The sequence below is a fragment of the Anoplophora glabripennis genome, unplaced genomic scaffold, assembly GCF_000390285.2.
Source record: "Anoplophora glabripennis isolate ALB-LARVAE unplaced genomic scaffold, Agla_2.0 scaffold2, whole genome shotgun sequence".
NCBI lineage: Eukaryota > Metazoa > Arthropoda > Insecta > Coleoptera > Cerambycidae > Anoplophora > Anoplophora glabripennis.
In genome coordinates, this window is record NW_019416325.1 from 3,068,985 (window position 1) to 3,086,576 (window position 17,592).

A 17,592-nucleotide genomic window follows, 5' to 3' on the forward strand; every position below is an offset into this window, starting at 1 on the left:
ATATTTCTTTGGAAACTTCTAACTCATGAGTATGAGGTGTAGTTTTGAAAGACATACCCATAATTTTTCTATGTTTGTCTGTCCCTGAAGTTGGTCGGTTAATTCCAGTGCACCCTGTATATCTAATAAATGTCTGGTAAATTTCCTGATTCTACTTATAATATTAAAGTTATATCGACTTATTTCCAACCACATTTTCTAAGAATAGAGAACAATTTTCTTTCCTAACCTTTGAAAATTGATATGAAAACATAATTTTCCTTGACGCACTCGAGCCAGTGGATATAGGAGTGATACGGATTTATTTCCCATCCACGCGTTATAGAAATAGAGCATTTTTTTGGGTGCCAGGCTTCATGGTAATCGTTTTAAGGAACATGGTTGGCTTTGTTATGACAATGTTAATTTCCTGTTAAATTTTCTTTGACGCCTTCGAACTCGTGTAGAAGTTACACGGATTGATTTTTCATCTACGACGCATTTTTAAAACTGAAAAATGTTCAAATTTTGCGTCGATATAAAAATTGTGCGAAACCTAAGATCATATTTAATATGTAACATAAAATTCCTGATTGTGTTAATATTTACTTATTCTTATCGGTTCTGCATTTTTTCAAGCTTGAACACTGTTTGAAAGTTTTAATCTTCACTCACACTTTGTTTATTTCATTGTAAGGACCACTTTTTAACAACGTACAGTTGTGAAACATCAGGTCTCGCGTGACTGTAATTCAATACAATGGTTAAGAATATTCTAAAGTTTAATTGTAAAGGCCAGTAAACCGATAAATAGCGATTTTATGTGTTAAGTAAGAGGAGATTAAAGTGCATCTTCTAACATCGAGAATGAAATTTGCTGCCCGAAACAGGCCAGCAGACTTTTGAAGAGAAAATTCCATATCCGCCTTGGAAAAACTCCTATTCATTAGTGACCCCTCCGAATAGGTCGCCCTGTATATTTCTTCTACTATGTTATATAACATGTTGAAAGCATCGCTGACAAAAACAATGGGTCCGATTTTTTTGTCACATTTTCCTTAGTGAACAAAGAAATTCTAACTTTTTTACTCTACTTTCCAATTTAAAATTTTGATCCAAGACTTTTATTGCCTTGCATTACATTTTAATTGCATTAGTAAATGTTTTGTTGTTATTAGATTAATTAAAACTAAATTTAATCTCTGAAAGAATAAAATTGACTATGTTTTGAGCTAAAATTAATCATTAACAAAATGTGAATCTATGGTAGGGTTAGTGATGGGTCGTCACTCATCAGTAACGGTAGTCTGTTATATTTTTTTAGTGAACTACAGATACATACCATCTTATTAAACCAAAAAATACGAATCGTCACAGTCTCACTTAAAGTGACAGTAAAAAGTAATTGTAATTTATTATTCTGAGAAATCATCAAAGAAATACAACCTTGGCAGTAATTATAACAATTTATAAACGATTTTAACATTGCACTTGATAAGAACGGTTTTGAAAAGTTTGACGGGATATTCGTCTACGTAAATATATTTGTGAATATAAAAGATGATTCGTAAAACTGATTTCTTATTAACAAGTTTTGAAAATTATGAGAGGAGTTTTTGGTGCAAGGTTACACACGACTTTTACGCTTTATTGAATTACAAAATAAATTACTTGATGAATTTTACTCATGTTTCAAAAATCGAAAAAATGTATGAGTAAATACTCTGCATTCCAAATATAATTGAAATCATCGTTTATCATAAACGTTTAGTCAGCTCATTGTTCTATTAATTAAAGTTGCAAGAAACTTAATAGTAGCTTACATTTTTTGTCACATTTGACTTTTATTGGAGACTGTCTTTAGTTCATATGGCAATTACGCAACGAAAATAGAGACCAAGGAATATTCTAATAAATCTAAGTAGCGTAACATGTCATCAATCTAATACTTGAGATTATTACTGTTACCAGACATATTAATCATGATAATGCACAGTATAATTCATCATGTTATACCAACCATCGCAAGAAACGTGGAACGGATGCAGATACTACATTTTACGCATAAAGTATATTTTTCAAATAGGATGTTACTATGTTTGCTATCGGTTATAGGTAGAATTTTTATTAGCGAATCGAGTTGGCTGTAAGAAACGATTGCATATTATATTTTCAAGTTAAACTGCTAAAAACAGAGCAGCTTCAAAGTTCAAAAGAATGAATAAAAAGGTATAAATCACAAGCTACAAAACACGGAAGGAAACATGACTAGTGTAACACCCCCCTTAATAAAAGTAATAATAAAAAGGGTGATATATCTAAAGGCGCGTTCACATGGCGCGAGGTTCGGCGAGCGAATCGTCCGTAGACCAATTTGCCAAAATGGAAGTCGAAGGCGTTCTAATTTTCTCGGATACGAAATTCGTCAGACTTTTGATATGAGGATTTTTTTCATTTTGAATGTTGTTAAGGCAAATACACAATCAATGAGATATTTGGCGTTTCGTTGCCATTAAATCTAGTGTAATGTAGATTTACCCTTAAATTGACTACTGTTGACCGTTGTTGGTACTGCCAACAGTAGCAGCATAATTAGATATGACAGAATCGTTTCCAGTAAAAACGTGATTATACTACCCCTTTAATATTACTTTGAGGAATTCTGTTGAAATATAATAAATGCCATTTATTTACTATACATACACATACAATGTGTCCTGAAGAGGAAGAAGTGTTTTATTTGTAATAAGAAATATGTGTCTACATAAGAAAATGTGTATTAGCTACTTAAGTGGTATAAAATAAGATAACTATTTTTTTACAAAACAATTGAAATACTTTGAAGGGGGTAGAACAGCAGAAATTTTTATAAATAATGACATTTTCATATAAATTTTCAAATAAATTTGTTTTTTCATACTATATGTATTCTTTATTATTTGATAATAGATTCTTTTAGTGTGACGTCACATATTTAGGCAGCCCGCAACAAATTGTCATAGTTGAAATTGTACAGATCGAATCTGACCCTTGTGTACTAATTAAATAGACATTATAGAAATGAACAATTTCAAATTAACTTATTTTTACAAAGATTTAGAAGTATTTAAGAACAGCCAACAGGTGTTTCGTAAAATAGATACACTAATGTGCTTAAAACTTATAAAAAACGACGTAAAAGAAGATTCTTAAATTTAAATAAAGTAAAAATTTAACATTAGCCGTGTTATTCCTAATGCGCATGCTCGGGAAGACTAGCCTCATACGCAGGTGAGATCTTGTTTGTATATGATCGCTATTATTAGCGTATTTTCTCATCTTTTGTTTAATCTTGGTATTTTCTAGTTCTACCAAACTTTTCTTGAATGGTATCCTGTTGCGAGGCTACTTCGCTTACATGAAATTATCTTTAATGCGCATGCTCATTGCTCAGTATCATTGATATAATTTTAATTTATTAATTATTATAAATTCTATAAATTAAAAAATATAAATTCTATAATTCTTTTAGTTTGTCACTTAGGGTTTGAAACTTCTTAAATATTTCTAATATTGTTAGAATATCGCGATATTTAAGATCATGACAAAGAAGACATTTTTTTGGTACTTAACGTCCAAAGGAAATAAGGTTGAAAATCGATCTAGTAAAAATACTGGGAAATTCTTCATGACAATGTGTACTATGGGGTTGCCTATTATTTGGCGTATGTGACGTCACTACTAAAAAGGTCTATTACGATCTACTATTCAAACTACCTAATTACAAATTAACACTACTGCGGGTAAAACCATTAAATATTTATTATACCTACCGTGCAAATGTATTATTATAATTGGACATAAAAATGATTTACTTTGCAGATACATTAAAATACCGAGCATTTATTGCAAGCCAACAGAAATGTTTCGGATTTTTTTTGGATAAATGCCATTTTTCGAGCTTGCTCGTTATCGAGGTGCAATAAAAATTCCTGTATTAATGTTATTACGTTTAATCAGTAATAATAATAGTAATTATCGACTGATAGTGACCGACGGCTGTTTATTCGGCGGTGTCTTAAATTTTCGGACTCTTTACGTGTCAACGTTTGATCGTGAAGTGGAACAGGAGTTTTCGCGAGTTAAATATATATGGAGGATAATTTTAAATAATCGATTTGGCATTGGGTGTGACTTTAATAACTAGTTTAAAATAATAGAGAAAATATCACACCGTTTTTCTATTTCTGACCGGCGTCACTCCCCATCCCGACTCACCAACATTTGTGTGGATCATTAGCCGCTATATTTTATTTACGAGGCTCAGTTTTTATAGATTGCCGTCTGCAAGGCAACTCTAAATGACTATGCCAGACAGACACATATAGCCGACTGAGAATTATCAGATGGTCGGTGCATTCTGTGCGTTTAACTTGGGGTTCTACGAGGAATACGAAGTTCCCCTTACATTATTTAGAGACGAAATAAAAATACGACAAGGAGCGGCTCCGCCGCCCTCCGTTGGGGAAAGCGTGATTAGTCAGCACGCAAAAATTTATAATTTAATGGAAAAGCCTTTTAAGCAGACGTAATTACGTAACTACCTCGGGGACAGAAAAATATTACGCAATGTTATGTTCCTAAAACCGCAATTCCGTATATTTGTACAGAGGAAATTCGGAAAATACATTACTGTGGGCGTTGTTTGAAATTTTCTGTAATTTACCTGACAAAAAAATGTATCCTTGATTATTTTTAGTATTTCCCGACGCGTATTAACAAATGTAAACTTTGTAGTCAAAACTACATTTCATAACTAGGAATCTAAATCGAAATGTTTTTTTTTTTTAAATAAATAAAAAACAACGAATATGCGATCAGAACATAATCAGTTTCAAAAGATAGGCCGAAAAAACATGTTTTCGAAGCAACTATGTACATATTTTTGGTCAACCTCTTGTATTTTAGCTGTTTTAAATGGTATTTTTAACTACGAATCTTAAATGCGTACATAATTTAATTCAGAGTATAATTTTTCATGTAATTTTTGAAATTAAAATGTATACAAGGGGTTTTTTATATCCATCCATTCACAATCGCATGCACACCAACGAATTGCGTGTTTACCAAATCATGAGTCAAGAAAATTATTTAGAATAAGACCTCCTCGGTCCTTCAGTTTCATACAGCAGGTTAAGTCTAATTCTGTAATGGAGTTTAGATTAAAAAAATAAGAGCGAAATATTAATTCCAGCAAGTTAGATAAAGTTTAAAACTGCAGTATTTAAAAATCAAATTGTTAAATTATTCAAGAAACAAATAAACGCTTACCCAATTATTAAAAAATGGAATACTCTTAAAATAATAGACCTTTTTAGTAGTGACGTCACATACGCCAAATAATAGGCAACGCCATAGTTTTACTAGATCGATTTTCGACCTTGGATGTCGACTTTGGACATAAATCCCAAAAAATGGCTTCTTTGTCATGACCTTAAATATCACCATATTCTAGCAATATTAGAAATATTTAAGAAGTTTCAAACCCCAAGTGGCAAACTAATAGAATTATAGAATTTATAGTAATTAATAAATTAAAATTATATCAATGCATGCGCATTAAAGATAATTTCATGTAAGCGAAGTAGTTTGATTGTGGGTAAAAGTACGTCTATAATAAACCACTTGAAGAAAAAAATACCCGATAAACACACTGACACAGTACAACACTAAGGAAAACAATACAAATACATAGTAGAAGTAGTAGAACTAGAAAATGCAAAGATTAAACAAAACAAGAGAAAATACGCTAATGATGACAGTGACAACATATCAACAAGATCTCACCTGCGTATGAGGCTATTCTTTCGGAGCATGCGCATTAGGAATAACACGGCTAGTTTAAATTTTTACTTTATTTAAATTTAGAAGTATTATTTTATATCGTTTTTTGTAAGTTTTAAGCATAGTGTTGGTTGTACTTAAATACTTCTAAATCCTTGTAATAATAAAATCATTTGAAATTGCTCATTTCTATAGTATCTATGTAAATAGTTCACAAGGGTCTATACAATTTCAACTATGACAATTATTTGTTACGGGTTGCCTAAATATGTAACGTCATACTAAAAGGGTCTATTATGTTGTCTGTTTGTCGTATGAGGATGAATTTCTAATTTATATTCTGTGACGAGTATAAGTGTGTTAAGAATATTTTCTTTTGCTTTTAAGATCAGTTGTTAATTAAAATTAGTGGCTTATCTATCTAAATTATTGGTCACTTTCCGCGAAACTTTACCTTTTTATGAGGTGTGATTTTTTTTACGGTTTAATAAACTTTATTGAAAATTCGTAAAAATGGCATAAACGCGTCAGGTTCCACTCGGTTTGCTATAAATGCTAAAAAAATTTCTACGGCGTTACCCAACCGACACTTCGTTTCTATGCTAAAATTTTGCAGAAGCAGCTGGCAACGACTGAGGTTTATAATGGGATTGGTAGAGCACAAAACAAACACCTGTCGATTGTTTACTTTTTATAGGTATTTTATACCTGAGAGCAGATGTAACTTTGCTTTATTCAAATAGAGATAAAGTATTTGATGGTATAAGTTGTGCAGAATTCGTTTCAAATCAGAGCTCCATGTTTATTGGCTTTTTTTTCATAATATCATCTGCATTGATTTACATTTTATCTACACACATAGGCTCACGCGGATTATGGTTATCTCTTTATACACGAACTGCTTCCCTGTGTCTCCACGAAATGTTTCTTTGTTATATTCTTTCAAATTTTAAGTCTCAGACCACGACCACATACAGGGTGTCAACCCATATCCTATACGACGTTTCAGGGCGTTAGTATTTCAATATATTTGAAAGTGTTTTATATGGACCGATGAAACAACTACCTTCCTTTAGCAAACGCCACAGTGTATTTTTTGTTTCGTATAAGTTTCTTTCATTTCTTTCATCAAATAGTCATCTTTTGAGATATTCGTACGCACTTAAATAAAATCCTGTATAGCTATTCTTGTATTTTCTACTTTTTGAAGGACGAATTCCTTAGTCACATTTGTGACTTGGTAGTATACCTTGGGGTCCCCACAAAACGCATAACTAAATTTTTTCTTTGTATATAAAAAATTAAAAACACATGTTGGAACATTAAGCATATTTGGTATCGGGTGCTTATGTTTTCAGTTTATTTGTAATATCTCATCGACCGTATCGTATTACCCTTATATTACTGTCTCAAGGCAATTATTTGAACTGTTCTCTTAGAAACTGTATAACAAAAGTCAGGAATATCGACCTATCTTATGCTTAAATGACTGAAATTGTTCTGAAGCTTATATTTGGTATGAGAGTCAATAGATTTACATTCGCAATGCTGTCATATCTTATTACATTGCTAAGTAGCTAGTGCAAACAATGATCAATAGTAATAGTTAGTACTACGAATCACTCTATTGACGAATTCAATTGTCAAAAGAAACACTGTTATTTGGTTAAAAAAACTATAATCTTACCTTGCTTATTTGTATAGTTATTTATAAAAACACTGGAATAAATATAAGAATAATGACATATTTGTTGGTATAGTCTTTCCGAAGTGTTCAACTCGAACATGTAAAAAAACGCCTGGCAATAAGATTTAATGAGTTTCATAGGCGTACCTAAAAAAGTTTTCTGATAAAGGTAAAATATTATAATAATTTGTATATAATGTGCAGAAAATGTCTATTATATGATCATTTGGCCAACAATATATTTTAATTATTTATGTCCTCAAACAATTTTATTATATTGATGGTATTTCGTTTTGTTCCATTTCAAAAGGTCTCCAAAATGCCATGTTGTAATAATATTATTTTTTCCCTTTCGCAATTGTAACATCAGTGATTAATAGAAAGAAATTTCGCATTGCTGCACTGCACTGCTGGGCAATTTGTCGACCACTTGTCAACGGCTGAGATTTATTGCCCAGTGGCCCAATGCAGATGTATTTGTATTTCGTTTACCCGCGCTCGCATTCTTCAACTGGGCGTATACATTTCTACCACCTCCACGTTTAGTTCGACCAGACCTGTATATGGGTATGGCTAAATAAATATGGGAACAAGTTTTTCAAATATTTCAATACTGAGTTGTTGCGTCAGCGACCGAACCTAATACATACTGTCATTCTCTTGGTTCTTCAATTGATATCGGAAAGACTATACTTCCAAACTTAACAAAAATCACCAAATTGTTGAAATGATTATAAACATCTGTATTTTTTTATTCGACATTTTCGTATGTAATGAACTAAACACAATTGTCCTTCAGCTCACCTCTTTAGATTTTATATGATTATAATTCGTTGTTAAATAATACTAACAATTTTTCCTGAAATTTACCACGGTTTTTAACTGAGCGATAGGATTTAACATGAAAGTGGTATAAAAATGCAGTTGTATTTAGCTTGCGCCATCTTTTGCGGTTCACCCGGTATAGTAATAAACTATTTAAGTAATGCTCTCTCTAAGGAAATAAAGCGAGTAGTAGGAGGATGATTTGATTCCATGAATTATAACAATGGGTTTTTATAATTTATGAAGGTATTTTTTGGTCCCATTCATTCTCATGATTTTAATCAGTACAAAATTGAATTTATTTTAATTACTAGTCGCTTTAAAAAATTACCCAATTTCAAGATTACCATTATTCTAACTATTTTTTTTTTCTGTTACAACCCACGTAGATTTTAATAGCAGCATAAAAGGTGACACTTTTAGGGTCAACGTTTTTGAACGTATGGATAGTTGCCATGTGTTTAGGTGTGGATCAAACGTTTTCAAGAGACACACACCAAAGGCGGAAATACAAAATCTTTAAAATAAACAAAGTACCTCAATAAATGTTACAATTTAATGTCATTTCCATGCTTGCCCCCAAAATAGTTCAGTAGTTATGTTGCGTTTTCCACTGATGCGTGGATTTTTACAGAATTTTACTAAAAATTTTACTTATTAGCCTCGTTTCAAAATTAGATTATTAAATTTAAGTAAATGTTGAAATATCTGCCCGAAATATTAATCACTTTATAAAGTTTATGAAATTTTATTTGTTTAGCAATTACAGTGACGACATAGTTGTATCAAGCATTTGACTGGATGCTTATTAACATAAGGTGGCAGAGGTAGCTGTTCTAAATCTAGTTACAAAACATCTGAGAGTGATTTTGGATATTTCTCACGTATGGGTATATTTTAGTACCCTGGTGACGAATGTTACATCCAAGGCACACTTTATGTGTCTAAACTTCCTGGGACCTCCTAACAATGTCTATTATTTTAATTTTCTTCGGTAGGAAATTCTCAGTTTTTACGTTGGCAGGTTATATTTCGGATGCATATGCTTTCAATCAATTTTTCTAAAAACAAATACGCCCAACAACAAAACGATTCTTCATAACTGTTTAAATTTCGTGTACCAAAGATTAATACGTTTAATATATCAAAATAATCGAAGCGTGTAGGATTTCATACAGAATATACAAATTAAAGAATAACGTAAATAAACGGGAACTTTTTTATTTGTTACGTTTGTGGCGCCATCACGCGTTTCTATGGGTAAGTTCGTTCCAACGCAACCGAGATCACTACTCGTGCGAACTGAAACATGCGAAAGTTTCCAGCGCACCCTTGCGATCTTCAGCGGAAGTTTCTATTGCGAGATGAATTTCGTCTCCCGATCTCAAATACGACGTTGTCAATTGATTTTAGCAAATAGTTGTTAAATAGCGCGAGAAAAACCAAAATGGAGTTTATGAAGAATTCAGGAATGTTCTACTTAAAATTAATGAAAACTATTTTATAATAAATATGAGATTATTATTTAAGTTTATAGGCATTGAAAATATATTGATTGCCATTTTTTTATTTTCGAAATTCTACCTACAAAATGATTTAAATAAATAACCTCGTTTCCCAAAAAATTGCGATTACAAATTAACGTATCGAAAACTTCAGGGTTAAATGTTTTTTTTTTTTGTACAAAAAATAATACTGATATTTTTGGCGTAGGTTATTTATTTAAAATGTTCAATATAACAAAAAAACGAATTAGATGAAAAAGTAGCAAAAAGATGAAATAAATAATTACAAACAATATTTTTGTCTCTACGTAGTGTCCATGTCATAACCTCGATTCTTGAATTGACCATAAAGTCTTAATAAACAAAGGGTTAAGTTTTTCAAGGTATGGGAGTATGTACCAGGTTCGGTCGCTGACACAGCAACCATATATAGGTCTGGTCGAAGTAAACGTGGAGGTGGTAGAAATGTATACGCCCAGTTGAAGAATGCGCGCGCGGGCAAACGGCGTGTAACACAGCCGCACTGGGCGACTAGGCAATAAATCTCAGTTGTTGACACATTGCCTAGCAGTGCAGTGCAGCAATGCGGAATTTGTTGTGAATCAGGTAATTTTAATTTATTATAAGCACCTTCTATTAATCATTCATATTGCAATTGCGAAAGGGAGAAATAAGAGAGATATTTTGTTTACTAATATTATTACAACATGGCATTTTAGAGACCTTTTGAAACGGAACAAAATGAAATTTACCATCAATATAATAAAATTGTTTGAGAACATAAATAATTAAAATATGTTGTTGGCCAAATGAACATATAATAGAAATTTTCTACACATTATATACAAATTATTATAATTTTTTACCTTTAGCAGAAAATTTTTTTAGGGGCGCCTATGAAGCTCAAAAATTGTATTGCTAGGCGGTTTTATACTTGTTCAACTGACTTCGGAAAGTCTATACAGAGGGTTAAAATTTAAAAAATAGATTTATATCACAATTTTTTCAAATATTTCTGACAATGTTTGATCTATATTGATGATTTATTTTAATGGAAAAAATTCATTTAAAAATCTGTCAGTGACGGAGGTACTGAGGAAGATCGTCATTAAGAACCTTAGAGTTTCGACGTCACTGAATATTTTGTAATCTGGATCGGTGCATTTAACTTTTAATGGTGTTGTTAAAAATAAGATGTCTGTTATTTTATTCGAGAAAGTAGCGATTTTCGAATAAAAATTTTTATTTATTTAAAATTAGTTTATTACAGCTGAAAAAATCTAAAAACTATTCGTTTCACAAAAATAATATAGAAATTTTTTGCTCAAATTTTAGTTTTAATTACATTGTTTAATAACAGTAACCTCAATGACCTATATCTAGAACATTAGCGGCTTTAGACTATTTGTTTATTAAGGGATTTTACAGTAAAATAATCTGCGATAGTTAGAACATGGGTTTCGTAACAATTTCAGTGAAACCTGACGTACGGGAATTTTTTAAACAAGAAATTTCTTTGATGGCCTTAACGTTTTAAGGAAAAGTTTTGGTACTTAAATATAATTGGCTATTTGCTCTGTTTTAGTCAGAATTTGCTTCTTACCCCGAATTATAACCCACCCTGCACATGTATAGAACTTTGTTTAACATTGTTGTGTTCAGTATACACGGCTGGAAAATCCACATAGTCCATCCGTCTTTACGTGAGTGACAAAGTAAGTCATAGAAATCCGTACGATAGACAAGGATGGCTATATTGAAGACGTTTCATAATCTGAATAGTCAATAGGATGCTCTCGATTAGAAGTGGGAGTGATTATTCAGATTATGAAACGTCTTCACTATAGCCATCTTTGTCGCTTTCATGTAAAGGCAGATGGACAATGTACCGTTGCCAGCCGTGTATATCAAAATACGCCATGGATGTAGCTACAGCTTTCTCATGGGGGGGTGTCCAAGGGTCCAAAAATATACAAAAGGGAGGGGGGTCCGGACCCCCCCCCCTTACATACGCCCATGAAATACGTATATGTATTACAGAACTGAAAAAATGTATATTGTATAGTTGTATGTTTTCTTTCTTATTACTGTGGCCATTGCGTCTAAAATTTCTATTAAGAAATTGAAAGAAAATGTAGTTTGTACCGTTTCCACTGTTTGGGAAATCTGATAAAAAGCTGCGAACGTTGTTTTTTTCTCTCATATATTTTTGTGGGTAGGTTTCCAGTTGAACAGTTACGTTTGGCAACTGCGCGCGACGCTGTCGACTGCCTACCGTCCCTCCTTCTAACCGATCCCCTAGACCCCTTGTTTGCTTGTCCGCTGGTGCTGCTACCGACTAAATGCACTTCGGAGGCTAGCACAGCATTTCAACCTTGGTAGCACGGTGCATGGGCACAAACAGATTAATCCCAAAGTAATAAATGAGTGCGGTACTATTTTGGTTCATATTTATAGAACTCACGTGCACCGGCTCCTAGCGTATATGTGTTTTATTTACGTTGTACGCTTCCGTTTTTTGGCTACTTCACTTTTTCTCAGTTCCGTGGCAGATAAATGTGAATGACAGAGATTCGTGCGAGTTCCCTAAAGGTACAGCATCCAAAGTGATGTTTCAGTGCATCATCCAGCAAAGGAATGGTTGGATTCATCCCCACAACACCGAGAATAAAGACGTCTTTCCAGGTGAACGCTTTTTTCAGTCATCATTATTCCCAGACAAATTCATTCTTAAATACAATCTAGGTATTGTCTTGAGTTTATTCCCGATTTTTTCGAAGAAAGTCGCGATGTTATTATTTATATTTTTTTTATAAACAACTTTCCGTAACACGTCAGATAAACACTGGACTTATCGTGCGATAGAGGCTCTTATAGAAATACAATTACAGCCCTAATGACTGAAATGGAACATGGGGTGACTAAGAGAATTTTTCCCATTGTCATAGCTACACGAAGACAGAGAAAACTTAAAAGAATCCACATTGTGTGGGGGCTACAAAGCGAAATAAAAAAGTATTACAAAAGCGGAGGAAACGAATATTAATCAATAAAATACAATTGTTACAAATAACTCCTTAATGAATTTAAGTTTTAGAAACGCATTGTTTCATTCTGCTTGTAATTAATTAAATTAAGGAATGGCATGGTAATTAACTAATTCTAATTTGTTTCCCAAATCCATATAATTAAAATAACATTTGGGTATATAAAATTTCTTCGATATTAAATGACTGAATTGGTTTCCGGTCTGCTGACTGTGGTGTACCTCTACAGCTACAATCTGTACATTTCCCATTACTAATTATATTTTTTTATCACGTGCTTTCGCCTACTGCAGATGAATAATTTCGCTGCAATTTTAATAATTATCCTTTTCTTTTATAAACGCCTTGAATTTACACTTTTCACACTCTAATTGCTGTAAAAAGAACATATTTGCCTGTATATGGAACGCATACTATTTTGTTTACGAATCCCTGATGATGAAATAAAGAAGTCTTCAGAAACGTTAGCTGATACATTTGTTCAACCACATTGAATTTGTAGTTATTTTTATTTGGCAATAATAAAGATGTATGTGCTTTATTAATCCGTACTTTTATTAAATTACCACTAATAATTTATTTTCGTTCTGTGATTATCATTATGAAAAAAAAAAATTAAATTGTTGCACCTGCATAAAATAATACTTTTTACAAATTTGAGAAAAAATGCAAGTAAAATAGTATGAGAATAATGTGGCACAATAAAAAAACTGTATTATAAATATATATGCAGAAAAATAGAACAGAATGATCTCTGCTTAATATGTAAAATCATTTTATTTCGGTATAGAAAATTAACAGCGAAAATAAATATTAAATTAATATTGTACTAGTGAAAATATTTAATTATTAATTTATTAATTGTACTATATACACCAGTCGCAAAAATTAAAGGTTAAAAAAATCCTAAGATTTTAAGTGATCTTCAAAAGGCTGTAACTCGGCGAAAAATAGTCGTAGAGCAATAAAAAATATGCAAACTCAAGCTTGAAGTTTCTAGTTTTAGGATATGAAAATCAAAATTTTTTATCATTGAGGAATCATAAGAAATCCAGTGGAAAACTAATTTTCAAAATATTTGCTTCTCTTTCGAAAGGTCCACGAGCTTCATTTTTTCCCACAATCCTACCTGTCAGCTCTTTTAGTTTGATTCATTATCTTCAATTTGGGCTGTTCAAGATGATCTGTAGCTGAATTATCGTTCAAAGCAAAAATCACCTTTTAATTAATCGGGAACTAATGATTCTACAGAAAATCTAAGCAGGGTTTTGAAAAGTTTAAAGTATTCTCTATAAGACGTTCTTTGATAAAATTTCGATGCAAGAAACTTGCAAAACAAAAAAGGTAAAAAATTGCGTATTTAAGGATTTTTGCTAAACTTGAAATAACTTTACAAATAATGAATAGGCCAAGGATATTCCATCAAAAAATTTTAAAAATTAAAAAAATGCCACAATTTGAAAATCACCTAAATTTATTTTTATCCCTTAGTTTTTGTGACTAGTTTATTACAGTGTAAAAGAGCATAAGCAAGTAGTTTTGAAAGAATAAATAATTTAACTAATAATTAACAGCAGTTGAACATACATAAAAACGCCAAGCAATAAAATTTAATGCGTTTCATAGGCGTCCCTAAATAAGTTTTGCTGCTAAAGATAAAAAATTATAATAATTTATATGTATATAATTTATAGAAAATTTCTATATGTTCATTTGGCCAACAATATATTTTAATTATTTATGTCTTCCAACAATTTTATTATATTGATGGTAAATTTCGTTTTGTTCCCTTTCAAAAGGTCTCCATCCAAAATGTCATGTAATAATATTAATAAACAAAATATCCCTCTTATTTCTTCCTTTCGCAATTGTAATATGAATGATTAATAGAAGGTCCCTATAATAAATTAAAATTACCTGAATCACACCAAATTCCGCATTGCTGCCCTGCACTGCTAGGCAATTTGTCAACCAGTTGTCAACAACTGAGATTTATTGCCCAGTCGCCCAGTGCGGCTGTGTTATACGCCGTTTGCCCGCGCGCCCATTCTTCAACTGGGCGTATACATTTCTACCACTTCCACGTTTAGCTCGACCAGACCTGTATATGGGTATGGCTAAATAAATATGGGAACAAGTTTTTTTAAATATTTCAGTGCCGAGTTGCTGCGTCAGCGACCGAACCTGGTACATACTGCCAACCTCTTGATTCTCTAATTGAGTTCGGAAAGACTATAACGTCTTCTAAAGGTTGTTAATTGAGCCATTTTAGATCTAAGAGCTTTTAAAGAGCCAGTAGTTTAAAACAGCAAACAATACCCAATATATGTTAAATTTATTCAATTTTGTTTAAGACAAGCAGCTTATCTTAGATTAAAAAAAATAAAAATAGATCATTTTTCGAATAAAGAGGATTTTTTTTTCTCAAACGCATAATTTTCCAAAATATTCAGTGGCGTCGACATACTGGGACCCCTAATAACAGATTCTGTGAATTTTAAAAAATGCGCCAGAAATCTCGGTAAAACCACTGAGCAAAATTAACTCAATGGTGAAGGCAATAACGCTATCAGTTAACCAATGAACCAGTATCCTACTGTTTGAATAACCCACGGTTGGAGCAGGAAAGGAAAGGAAAGCGCCAATTATTATGCCAATTGCACTTTTAACACTGCAGGAAATGCTGGCTCGTACTTTTTTCTATTAAGCATCGAGCCAATGACACTTTCAAGTTCACAATTATTGCCCTTACGGATTTAATGACATGTACTTTTTGCTTTACAATCAGACACCGGATGAAAGAGAATCGAAAAGCACAGAGCAATTACATGATTTTATTTATCTCATGTTCAGTATTATTATTATTTACTTTACTAAAATTTTGGGTTAAAAAAAAGAAATATAAAAATTCATAATACTTCATAATATTTCCAGATATGATCTAGTATCAACAATTTATTCCGAAAACCTCTTTATTTTTATTATTTTAGAAAAACAATAGGCATGTAAAATCGAATTCTATAGAAAATCATACAAAACAGTGATTTCAGTACACATTTTTTTAATAAAAAGAAACCTAATACTAGTTTTTGGACACTTGAAGCATCCTAAGACTATGTCGAAAATCAAAATCATCAAAATCATCATCATCATCATTATCATCAATCAAACTCAAAATATGTCCAAGCTACCTTTAAAAATTACGATAATTATTATAACTTTCACATATTCGATGTTTAGAGTCTCAGATTCTTCTTCATTTGACATAATTAACATAGCTGATAACTCTATAACCATAACAGACGTAACATTGTTTCATAATCTACTACAGGAAGTAAGATTGAGAATAACCTTATAACCCTGATTGTAAACAAATACATATTGAAGTTGTTATCCCCTTTTTTTTGTTTGTTACCTTCGTTTTATAAAATTAACCGATGTTTGGATTAACTGAACAGCTCGTGAACGGTGGAAAGAGAGCATCTGCTTTGTGAATTACAAAACAAATATTTTTCTAAGCTAATATTTAATATTTATTTATCCATATGGCACCCTAATTTAAATGCCACTGATCCTGGCCGACAAATTAATTTATGGACACGTTTTTTTTCCTAAATCTTTCTTTCAACCTAATTACAATCACAGCCTTTTTAACCAGTACACAATTTGTTTTTTTAAATAAACATTGTACAGTAAATGTTGTCTTTACGTACATGTCTCGTGTGTGTGGTGAATCATAAGTCTTTGTCCCAAAATAAAAGTCGTGAAGGTAGACAATGGAAAAACTTTTGCGCTATAAGCATAACGTATGAGATGATAATACAATTTATTATTTCTAATACACTATGGATGAATAATTGTGAACTACTGATATACATGCTAGGTTATTTTACATACAATTAGATTTTCTAATAGCATGTCGCATTAAAATTTATTTTGTGTGAGAAAATCAATTTTGACTTTTTCAGTGTCATTGTTTTCGTGTACTTCGATTACATTTAATATTTTCCAGAAAAACTAACTGATAAGTAAGCCTGAGACATGAGTGAGCCGCTGGCTCAGAATGCTTTTTACGTTCCCGTCACGATAGTGTACTGTTGCTTTGTTATCGTGCGGATGTTGCGTAATTAATTCCTATCCGACAATTTAATTTGTTGCTTTTTAATAAATAATGCGTACGCCTATGTTCCGCGGCTCAGTTTTGACAGCCCTACGGACAGGTACAGATTTTTTATGGTATAAGTATATGTATATATTTTTACAAATATATTGTCGAAAGTTAATATTTACGACCCAGTAAAACCTCTTTTGGCACAAAATTTTTTATTGGAGCAACACATGTTTTGTTTTCAAAACAATCATTTTTACAAATTGTTTTCGATTGTTTTCATGGCACGCTTGAAGCTTTCAAATCAATATTTACAAGTATTTTGCGTATTTTACACAAAATCAAGTATCACGTTAATGAAAAAAACCTATTAAAAAAGTTTCTGGGTCACCTGCAGTCGTTGAAAATAATATATATGTCAGTTTTGTAATGTTTTTAAAGTTGTTGACGCCAGTCTTTTGTTTTTTAAAACTGAATCAATCGAAGGTGGCAAAGCTTGCAGCGTTTTTTACGAGGCACCCGGTATATTGTAATCTCTAGCGTATACCTATGCTATCGGTAAACGCTAAATAGTTTTTTAGATAACGTAATAGGGTTCTGTCTGCAGTTTTTGACAGA

The 17,592-nt window shown here is 31.9% G+C and overlaps 1 protein-coding gene across 4 annotated transcripts in view; it reads left to right on the forward strand.

The window, feature by feature from the left end:
• LOC108916968 (SLIT-ROBO Rho GTPase-activating protein 1-like) overlaps nt 1–17,592 on the forward strand; it is a 41,543-nt gene that overhangs the window by 4,599 nt on the left and 19,352 nt on the right. The window contains exon 1 of one of the 4 annotated variants that reach the window (XM_018723345.1): nt 12,191–12,504. The exons of the other annotated variants lie outside the window; for them this stretch is intronic. Coding sequence (XP_018578861.1) covers nt 12,429–12,504 — 76 coding nt within the window. The 5' untranslated portion in view covers nt 12,191–12,428. Of the gene's footprint in view, nt 1–12,190; nt 12,505–17,592 lie in introns of those variants that run through there. 4 annotated transcript variants of the gene reach the window in all.